Source organism: Zea mays, chromosome 4, assembly GCF_902167145.1.
Source record: "Zea mays cultivar B73 chromosome 4, Zm-B73-REFERENCE-NAM-5.0, whole genome shotgun sequence".
Classification (NCBI taxonomy): domain Eukaryota; kingdom Viridiplantae; phylum Streptophyta; class Magnoliopsida; order Poales; family Poaceae; genus Zea; species Zea mays.
The window spans coordinates 131383127-131394320 of NC_050099.1; the positions used below are offsets into that span (position 1 = coordinate 131383127).

Sequence of the window (11194 nt, forward strand, 5' to 3'; positions counted from 1 at the left end):
CACAAGCATAAGCAAGAAGAATCCAGATGGCTTCCAATCTTGCCACGGGGGCAAATGTCTTACCAAAATCCAATCCTTCTATTTGAGTATATCCTTGTGCCACTAATCTTACCTTATTCCTCACTACCAATCCATCTTCATTATGTTTGTTGTGAAACACACATTTGGTACCAATAACATTGTGATTCTTAGGTCTCTCAACAAGCTCCCAAACTTCATTTTAGGTGAAGTTATTCAATTCCTCATGCATTGCATTCACCCAATCAACATCAAGTAATGTTTCATCTACATGGTTAGGTTAAATACAAGATACAAAAGAGAAATGTTCACAAAATGAAGCAATACAAGAGCGAGTTTGAACACCCTTACTTATGTCACCTACAATTTGATCAATTGGGTGATCTTTTGCAATAGAATGATGAATCCTTGATACAATTTGTTAAAGACTTGTTGAAGCTTGAGGAGGGACCAAATGACTTGATGTACCATGGTCATGACCATCCTCAACTTCATTACTTTGTTGATTTTGGTGAAATTCCTCATTTAAAGTTGAAGAGGAATCACGCTATCATCATCTTCTTCTTTTGGTTTAATTTCACCAATAGCCATAGTCTTAATAACATTCCTCGATTGTATTCCACTAACATCATTAAGATTGTCAACCTCATCTTGTGACCCATTTGTTTCATCAAACTCAACATCACATGATTCCTCAATAATTCCATAAGTCTTGTTGAAAACCCTATAAGCCTTGCTATTTCAAGAATATCCTAGTAGAAAACCCTCATCACACTTCTTAAATTTAGAGAGTCGGCTACCTTTCCTCAAAATACAGCATTTGCAACCAAATACTCTAAAATATGAAATGTTTGGCTTTCTACCAATAAGCAATTCATAGGGGGTCTTCTTTAAGAGCTTATGCCAATATAATCTATTAGAAGCATGACAAGCGGTATTTATGGCTTCAGCCCAATAAGAATCATATTCTTGCTTTCAACAATTCCATTTTGTTCTGGTGCATACTTGGAAGAAAATTCATGCTTAATACCCTTGTCATCACAATATTCATCAATTCTAGCATTTTTGAATTCTGATTCATTATCACTTATAACTTTTTTGATATCAAATTCAAATTGATTTTGAGTCAAAATAGCAAAAGACATGAATGTCTCAAAAACATTTGATTTATTGCGAAGAAAATAAACTCTAGTGAATCTAGAATAACCATCCACAACGACAAGGCAATAGGAATTACCACCAATACTCACAAATGATGTTGGTCCAAAATGATCCATGTGAAGTAATTCCAAAGGCAAGTGAGTTGACATTTGATTTTTATTCGGATGAGTATTCGACACTTGCTTTCTGGCTTCAAAGAGCTACATAGCTTGGTTTTCTCAAACTTCATGTCCTTCAAGCCACGGACTAAGTCATGCTTGGTTAACTTGTTGAGTTGCTTCATTCCAACATGACCAATTCTTATATGCCATAACCAACTTAGTGAATCCTTAGAGAATAGACAAGTTGTGAACTTTGCCTCACTAGATGAAAAATCAACTAGGTAAAGTTTCTCATGCCTAAATCCTTTGAACATGAGATTGCTACCATCTCCACTAGTGATAAGAACTTCATCAATGGTAAAGTTGCAACTAAAGCCTAAATCACATAGTTGAGCAACAGATAGTAAATTAAAATTTAGACAGTCAACTAAAAGCATATTTGAGATAGAATGATCTTCGAAATAGCAATTCTACCCAAACCTTTAACTTTCCATTGCTATTGTCTTCAAATGTGATGCTATCATAGCTTGAACAATCTCCCTCACTCATGTGTTGAGTGCATCAACTATCCAACACCCAATGATTCTCTCCTACCTTGTAGTTCACCTACAATAGGAAATCAATCTCTTTTAGGTACCTAAACTTGTTTGGGTCCTTGCATATTAGTGACCAAGGTATTTGGCACACAAATGGATTTCTTCTTGTTGCCAACAATTGGGGTACCAACAAACTTAGCATGGACACCCTTTGCATTATGAGTAAGAACTCAACAATGATCAAAATAAGTAGAGGATACATTCTTGGACTTAGGACATTTTTCTTGATATGTCCCTTCTTGTGGCACTTTTGACACACTTTGTCACATTCCTTCACAAACATGGTCTTTTGCATTGCAAAAGCATTCTTGCCCTTCTTAGGGACATATCCAAGTCCCTCACAGTTAGGTGAGCAATGTTCCTTCACGAACTTGGCCTTACCACCATAAGCCTTCTCTAAATCATGAGTTAGAGTATTGACTTTTCCTACTAACACTTCATTCTCAACAATAATTTGTGATACATCACAAACAACATTATCATTCATGAGAAGATTGTTACATTTACTACAAAGAGTGTTAGTAGGATGTGGTTCACTTGTAGGACTATCAAGTAAGTCACAAGTGACTCCAACATCATCTGTGACCACCACGATGCCAAGCACATAAGATGGTTTTTGAGCTTCAAAAAGCTTCTCACAACTTTCCTTTAGACTGTTGTGAGAGGTCTTTAGCATCTCAAAAGACACTTGAAGGTTTTTATACAAATTCTTCAAGGTCCTAATTTTTTCTTTTTCTTTATTCTTGTGTTCATCAGCCTCACCCAACATTTTAACTACATCATCATCAATACCATCATCATCATCAACATAATTATGTCATTTATGATTTTTACCTTAGCATCACCCTTTGCCATGAGACAATGTGAAGATGAGAAGAGTGAAGGGGCTTCATTGATGGCGTTGTCGGCATTGAGCTTTCTCCTAACACTTCGTTGGAGATGTTTTGGTCAAATCACTTCTCACTAGCATGGTCACAATAGTGTCATATTTCTCCGGAAGGGATCTAAGAAACTTATGAGTGAAATTCACATCCTGTACATCAAGACCAAGTCTTTTGAGGTCATTCACAATCTCATTTAATAGGTTGAACATGTCGGATATGCTTTCATACTCTTTCATGATGAATTTCTCAAACTTCCCTTTGCACACATATAGTTTGGAACTCTTCACAATTTTTGTTCATTCATGAATTTCTATTAGCTTTGTCCAAATCTCATGAGCGGTTTTGAGATTCTTGATTCGATTGATCTCATTGATGTCTAGAGCATCATACAATACATTCATAGCTTAATCATTGGTTAGAATATTCTCATTATCACTAAATGTTGGCTCATCTTGCTTCAACACAACAAAACCATCTTTGACAATTGTCCAAGTCCTTCCACCCACTACTCTAAGATGCATTGACATTCTTATTTTCCAATACTCATAAGTCTTCCCATCAAAATGTGGTGGTTTTCCAATGTGCAAATTGTTGTTACTAGCCATTTTGTCCAACTCTGGGATGGTTAAATCCACAAACAATGGAGTCCTTAGCTCTGATACCCCTTGTAGAATCTAGGACATCGGCTAGAGGGGGTGAATAGACAGTTTTGACTAAAATTAAAGACACTAGAGAAATTTAATCAATACGACAAGAGATATAAATTTCCTAACTACAACAAGTAAGCAACTTATAGGAGACAACAATAGCAATGTTAGAAATGAATACTAATTCAATAATCACAATCAAATGCAAGGAAAACAAGTACTAGGGAAATAGAGAGACGCCAGATTTTTTCCAGTGGTTTCATTGATTTGTCGATAACCTCCAATCCATGTCGAGGTGGACTCTAAGTTCACACTTGCTCCTCTATCAAGAGACGGCATGATCTTTGAGCCAAGGGACAAGGAATCTCTCAATACCTCGGTTCCACTAGCATCGCCTTTGTCGCTCCGGCGAGGTAGGCACAAATCCCTCACAACCACCATCACGGCTCCTCCACAATCATCACGGAGAGCTCGACGGAGACACCACAAAGCCGTCAAGGAGGTGACAACCTCCAAGAGTAACAAGTCGATGACGCTTGCTCGGTGTGCCACCTAGTTTCTCAAGATCACAATGATGCAAATGCACTAGGAACCCTCAATCAGTCACTAGGATGCAATCTCAAGCAATATGTGTGAGTGAGTGAGTAGGAAGGTCACAAATGTGCTTAATGTGTGCTAGGAATGGCCAAGAGAGGTCTCACACACAAGCACCACTTCTATTTATATGCCTCCAAACTTTACTAGCCATTATGTGCAAACAAAACATCTTTTGCGCACACGCGGACGGTCTGTGCCCTCTGGCCGGACGGTCCGCCGTACCAGTAATGGCTATAAAGGTCGTTTCAATCTTATCAGAGTTGTCAGAAAAAGACAGGTACAGACGATCCGTCGACCCCGGCCGAACGGTCCGAGACCTAGCAACTTAACACACTTAAGCATTGACCAAGAGACTTTACATTGGCGGATTGTCCGCCCTCCAAGGCCAGACGATCCGCGACTTTGAGTCAGTATTGTCCGAGCCAAACACTCGGACAGTCCGTAGTACAAACACCAAAAACAATATAGTCCCTGCCCAATTCCATTTTGGCACCTACGGACGGTCCTCGCCCTCTGGCCGGATAGTCTGCACAAGCACACAGTGACTTGTGTAAATCGGAAGCATCCCTAGTCAGGACTGAGGATGGTCTGGCGCCAAGGCCCTTACGGTCCATAGTACAATCACTTCGGACCACACCGAAGACACCACATTTGAACCTCTCTGAGTAGGTCAAGGACGGTCCGGCCACCTCTCTCGGACTGTCCATAACACAGACAATTTACTCAGTTTTCAAACACTCTTTTGAAAATATTTTAAACCTCAAAATCGGAAGTGTTGTTAGTCCTCATGCAAATGCAACAACTAGATGCTCTGGGGCACTAATTTTCACACAGATAATTGTCATTGATCCCTCTTAATGGCATGGCTATCTAGCCTACTAATCCAATCAATTTCTTCTCTAAACACCTGGTGACCGGTCAAAAACAAAACATATGTTATACCTTTGCCTTTATCGGATCCACAACCAATGTTTTAAGTCTTTAAGATTTTTGATAAGGATCTTCTCCCTGTGGTCCAACTTGCATTCTTATTTCTCCAAGAATTGTTAGTCCACATATGGTTATCATTAATTACCAAAACGTCACTTAGTGGACTAGATGATTCACAACCCCTAAGTGAGCCAACAGAATGTTTAGGAGTTATTCTGATCCCAGTAGGCCTAACAATTAGTTATTTGAACAAAGGGTATGTTTGTTTGAGATTATAATCTGCCCAAATTATATAATCTAACTTATTTGAACTAACACTATCTACCCAAATTATATAATCTAACTTATTTTGGACTAAGTGTTAGTTTAAATAAGTTAGTTTATATAATCTTCTTATTTGAACTAACACTATCTACACAAATTATATAATCTAACTTATTTTGGATTAAGTGTTAGTTTAAATAAGTTAGATTATATAATCTATTATCTAGACAAATTATTACCCCGCAAACAGGCCCTAACTAATGTAAAATCTCATTTCATGGTCGAGGAGTCAAACAATGTTTTTATTTATTAAAAACAATATTAATATTTCTATCTTTAAATATTTTTTGTTATAAAAAATATATTTCAGTGATACTCATTACACACTCTAGATGTGAGGTGTTAGCTATTTTCTGTATATAGTTGATTAAGTTTGAAATTGTTTAGTTCCTTAAAAAGGAGACTTGCATTCTTTTTTTTATTCAAGAGTGTGTTCTTTAGCCGCTCCACTATCCGCGTGATTGGTTCACCGGTGCCAGCGTGCAGCTGCATGCGCGGAGTTTTAAAGCCTGATTTGTTTGGTAGTTGAATGAGTGAATGCAGGCACACTGCATACAAAAAAGCTGGTGAGTAGGGCTCCACATAGTAAGCCGATCGCTGCGTATGCGGGTATACAACCTGCATGCAGGCCGCCTATAAGGGACACACATCACGATAATGCTTTTTAGTTTGTTTTTTATTATATTTTCTAATTAAGAGATTTAATCAGCGAACCGATTTCATATTTATATTTTTAAGATTTTTATGAACAAAACTAAATCATTAATACTATTATCGTATTTGAAAAATTATTTATACATTCTTCTCTAATTCATGTTTTCGTGCAAGCATCTAAACAAAGTTTATCTTAAGTCTACACGAGTCTATGTAAACAACTAAACAAAGTCATATACATGAATTTATCTTAGTTCTATCAGTACTGGCTAACTCATATAGGCCTGGCTCGACTTCTACACCAACCAAACATATAGTATGTGATCCTAGGAACTTGGCAAAATCACCGCCTTTTGCTCGAAATAACAAGTCAAATGGGCCCGGCGATCGTCCACCTCCCTGAACCTCGCATCGTCACCGGTCATACCCTGCCCTCTCCTAAGCCTGGGCGGCTGGACCAAGGACGACGACGATGCGTCCATGCGCGCACCTCGCCGCGCTCCTCCTCCTCCTCCTCCTCGCCGAGACCGTCTCCTCGCGCCATGCGCATGCCCCGGCGGGCGCTGCGCAAGACGTGGCCCCCTCAGCGCACCTGCCGCTGCCGTGCCTGGAGGAGCTGCTGCCGTGCACGGCGTACCTCAAGACCACCAAACACCCCTCTCCCACGTGCTGCACGGCCATGCACAACGCCGCGGCGGCCGAGATGCCGTGCATGTGCCGCCTCTTCGCCGACCCGGAGCTTCTCGCCACCTTCAACGTCACCAGGGAGCAGATGTTCAAGCTCCCCGCCCGCTGCGGCCTGCCCGTCGGCTGCCGTACCGGGGCCTCCCACGAGCCTGGTTAGTCCTTCTCTAGCCTAGCCGTAGCCGACCGCCGTTGCGTTTACCCACCCCCGAGCCCCCATCAGATGACACCTGACACTATGCAATGAATGCATGCAGTCGTGGAAGCGCCGCCGCCGCCCGCCCCGGCACAGCAGCACCATCATGGTGCCTCGTCGAGGGGTGTCCAGTTCAGTAGCATCTGGAGCCTGGTGGCGTCGTTCGTTTTGGGCCAGATGATCCCCATGGCTGCACCATTTTAATTTAGTCTGTTCTGCATCGTTCTGTTTTATCGCCTCAGTTAGCTATAATGGACAGCGACAGAATACATTTCAGATGTAGTAGTGATAGGCACTGCATGACAGCATGAGTGCTGCTTGTTAATACTAATAATACAGTATTAACTGAACAAAATGGATGATGAAACAGTAGCTCATTCGCCTCACTCAGCTCCATAATAATATAAGGTATCTAATGATTATCAGACTACTAGTACAGAGGTGGAATTGAGAAAGTAATTTCAGGTTTCACCTATCAATATGTTTCTGAACATGTGACACTAAACATTCTTTCTGAATCTAGAAGCCAGTTAAAAGCGCGCAGATCATATATGGAGCATCGATCAGAACCGATGATTGAATCTCAAATCTCTACGTCCGACTAAGGTTACAACACAATACAGGATGCAAATGGGTTGCTCCAGGCACAAGCAGCGTCCCCAGGCGTGGGAGTTCCCTGGCATCTAAACACGCCCTGAAGAATTGAGTCGAGTTACAGCTCCGATTGCTAAAGTTGAAGGTTTACATGGCAGATCTGTGCAGAGTACATGGAAAAACTAGTTACAGCAGATTAGGTCTACATATTTGCACCGAGGGCGATAGTGGTTCTACTCCTCTTAACCTTCTGCAGTTAAATGTCGAATACAGAATGCGCCAGCTAGTTGACTGTTTCATGGCCCCTCATCGCGGACGGACTAGTGGCTCAACAGCTGTTCTGAAGAGAAGAATGTAGGCCTTGTCAACAGAGAAGTACAAGAAACCTCCCAGGGAGTGAGTGACATAGGAACCAAAGCTTGTTCCAACAATGCAATGCCAAGCAGGACCATATGCCGTATCAAATTCCTGCAGGAAGATGGAAACAATATCATCTACCATTAACAATGAGAAGATCGATCGATCAATCGCAGAGTCACCAAAAATTCAAATCCTGGGTTAAATAACTAATGCACAACCAAATTTCTGGGAAGCAATAGCCTCAAGTAATCAGCAGATTAATGGAAATGAATACTAGAACCCAGATTATAACTAATAGTAAGAGTCAACACTAACAGTTATATATCATATTAAGGATGCACAGAGCTACAAATGATTTTCTACGGTTTCCAGGAACACCAAATGGTCAATATAAAAGAAGAGCAATGCTGCCTTCATAAACATAGGAGGGAGGACATAATATTGCACTAAGTTGTAAGCTTGAAAACCCATGAGAAAACAGTCATTTCAGTTGTAAACCTATAACACATCTATTCATAGCGACGAAGTCCAAACAGTTATGTAGGACTAAAATAAATTATTGTACACACAGAGCATAAGAATGTTCTGGGAAGCAATAGCCTCAAGTAATAAGTTATGATGCACACATGGCATTTCATGACTGTAAATCTCTAACACTGTCACCTTCCTCATCCAGATCGCCTCGGCTGTACTGATGGAAAATTGAATTTGCTAAAGGGCATGCAACGAGTCGTAGGCAGGATGTAAAGCTAGCTAATGAATTCCTCAAGCATGTCTCTTACATTAGCTGTAAGGTTAAATAACTATAAAAAAGCGAAGCCGTAGCACAATTCTCACACAACTACAGAAGCACCTCGAGGACTTGCATTTCATCTCAAAAGAACTGCAGAGAGGACAAACTGAATGTCAAACTGGTTCTCTTTTCTTTTTAACCAAACTGGATGTCTGATTTTTAAACCCCTCCCAGCAAGGTTTGATATGAGTTGTGACTAGCCACTGTGGGGCTAGGGATGTAAATGGTACGTATATTATTCGTCTGTATTCGAATTCGATCTGTGTAAGAGGGCCAAGATCCTATCCGTGTATTCGAGTCCGGGTATTCAATATCCGATCCGTATCCATATACTCAAAGTTGGATATCTAAGACGTCGATATCCATTTAAATCTTATCCGACACAACTCGATAATATCCGTATCCGATCTGAATTTGAAGAGAAAATGTGAAAACAAATATGGTATGAGGCTATGACTAATATCCGTCCATATCCAATCCGAGTACATCCTCGGGACTAGCCAGTTAGCCATATTTCCTACAACTAACCTCATCATTAGTAACACCTACCCGAATCAAACCCAAATGCATAACTGCACTACCCGCATTTCTAATGTAACTACCGAGACGTAGGGAGGACGGTGGCATACCTTCTTGAGCGCGAGGGCGAGGCGCTTGCTGTCGAGGCGCGGCATGGCGGCGATGGCTTCGTAGGCGAGCCGGACCGCGCGGCGCTGCAGCGGCAGGGGCATGTCGGCGGCGCGCACCCGCACCGACACCTTCCTTCTGTTGTCCTCCTTGGGACCCCCGTCGTCCTTCCCCTTGATCTCTTTCCCCTTCCCGTCCCCGGCCTGTTTGGCCTCCCGCTTCTCTTCCTCATCGACCACTGGCTCCGCCTTGGCCTCCCCGCGCTTCTCCACCGCGGACTCCGGCTCCGGCTCCGGAGTCGGTTGCGTCACCCCGGGCTCGGGCTCCGGCTGAGAAGGAGCCGGGACGGCGCTAAGCTTAGTGCGGCGGATGAGCGAGCTGAGATAGCGGCTGCGGCGCTCGAGTTCCTCGGACGCCGGATCCATGGCGGCTGCGGGTCGCCTCGCTTCAGCTGCGTCAGCGGGCAAGCATGCCTGCCTAGCCCGCCGGCTGGCTTTGCCGTTTTCGCTTCTGCTGTGGGGTGCTTCGGCAAGGGAGGAGGAGAGGAGCGGGGGCTGGTCGCGTCGTGGTCAAACTACGCAGGACAGGACCGCACTGTGCGGCTTGTTCTGTTTGGTATCGAGAGGCGCGGATGTGGCGGTGCGGTGGGTGCCAGGGCGGGCCGTGGGCACTTGGGTCACGCGCCCCGCCCCGCCCCGCCCCGCCCCGCCGCACCCGGGCGGGTCCCGGCTTTCCGTGGATGTCGACGTGACCGGCGTATGCGGTGAGCCGTGCGATGAAATGGACATGCTGTCTGTGTGTTGAGTGTTGACCGCACTGACACCGGAGAGGGCACGGACACACGGTGTGCCCCTGCAGGATCCAGCTCGTATGATGTGACTATTCACCTCACACCATAAGATAAGCGGTATGGTGGCCGTCCGACCCAACAGAGCACTAGCACTATTAGGCACGGCACTATTAGTCACTATTAGTAATTATGTCGTACTATGCTGGTACTAGTGCCTAATCAGCGGCCCAGACACTACATTATAGTGTCTAATCGTGTCGTGCCGGCACTATACGACACTAATACCTAATAGTGCCCGTGCCAGCTCAGGCACTATTTCATTTTAAAATCTTAAAAAATATAAAAGATATTTAAAATTATATATATAATTTTAAAACTTGAAAATTTATACCATTATAAAGTGAATTCATTATGTGTAAATCATAACAAATAACAATGTATAACCACGTGCACATATCACAATCACATCTATAAACCACATGTTGATCTAAGTCGTGCCTAACCGTGCTAGACAGTTAATCGTGTCGTGCTCGTGCTAGCTCATCGTGCCGAGGTGGCGGCCCAAGCACGGCACTAGACTCGTGTCGTGCCGGCACCAGCACTATATGAATCGTGCACGTGCCGTGCCGAAGCACTCTGGGCCGTGCCGTGCTTAGTGCCGGCCCATTTAGCACGACCTGTTTGACCATATATAGCGGTGATTACACATGAGCCATCAATGCAATATAGCTAAGGTAAAAGTAATTAAGTGTGAATGACTGAATATATAAATATTAAATCATATCTGTCAGATGAACTATCTATGATTGGGTCAATCACACATTCACTATTTTCTAAGGAACTCTGCGTTTCCACATAAGATCTTGTTCGGTTAATCCCGTTACCCATGGATTGGATAGGATTGGGAAAAAAATTAAGAAGATGTTTGACTTGCTTGAGATTTAAACCCACCCAATCTCACTCAATCCATATAAATTGAGAACTAACCGAACAAACCTAATAGGGGTGTCGTCTTCAGGTGAGACTGCACTCAGCCGTGTGGATGTGATGAATAGGATTTGTTGTTAACAATTAGCATTCTAATCCTTTTTTATTAGATATGTTGCCTTCATTTAATAGGGAACACTAGAATTAGTGTCTGCGTCTAGATATGGCGACCAGGACCTGCTCCCTAATTCTCTATACGGAATTTCTCTATACGAGCATGAGAGTAATTTAATCTCCACGGGAATCGAAAC

At 42.8% G+C, this 11194-nt stretch overlaps 2 protein-coding genes across 2 annotated transcripts; one reads left to right on the forward strand and one right to left on the reverse strand.

Moving 5' to 3' along the window:
• The first annotated feature begins 6337 nt into the window (after positions 1–6337).
• Positions 6338–7147, forward strand: LOC100284938 (uncharacterized). Its single transcript, NM_001372151.1, has 2 exons — positions 6338–6751; positions 6854–7147. Exons 1-2 carry the CDS (start codon positions 6385–6387, stop codon positions 6994–6996), a joined length of 510 nt encoding a protein of 169 aa, NP_001359080.1. The 5' UTR covers positions 6338–6384; the 3' UTR covers positions 6997–7147.
• Positions 7148–7342: 195 nt separating this feature from the next.
• On the reverse strand, positions 7343–9807 carry LOC100284151 (uncharacterized). Its single transcript, NM_001157048.2, has 2 exons — positions 9169–9807; positions 7343–7854 (listed from the first exon to the last, which is right to left on the reverse strand). Exons 1-2 carry the CDS (start codon positions 9589–9591, stop codon positions 7693–7695), a joined length of 585 nt encoding a protein of 194 aa, NP_001150520.2. The 5' UTR covers positions 9592–9807; the 3' UTR covers positions 7343–7692.
• Positions 9808–11194: the final 1387 nt, after the last annotated feature.

Excerpts from the sequence above, each read along its gene's own strand:
- LOC100284938 (NM_001372151.1), top strand. The coding sequence starts at position 6,385 with ATGCGTCCATGCGCGCACCTCGCCGCGCTCCTCCTCCTCCTCCTCCTC. Across the intron at positions 6,752-6,853 it reads CGGGGCCTCCCACGAGCCTG|TCGTGGAAGCGCCGCCGCCG; the intron begins GTTAGTCCTTCT and ends GAATGCATGCAG.
- LOC100284151 (NM_001157048.2), bottom strand. The coding sequence starts at position 9,591 with ATGGATCCGGCGTCCGAGGAACTCGAGCGCCGCAGCCGCTATCTCAGC. Across the intron at positions 7,855-9,168 it reads TCGCCCTCGCGCTCAAGAAG|GAATTTGATACGGCATATGG; the intron begins GTATGCCACCGT and ends ATCTTCCTGCAG.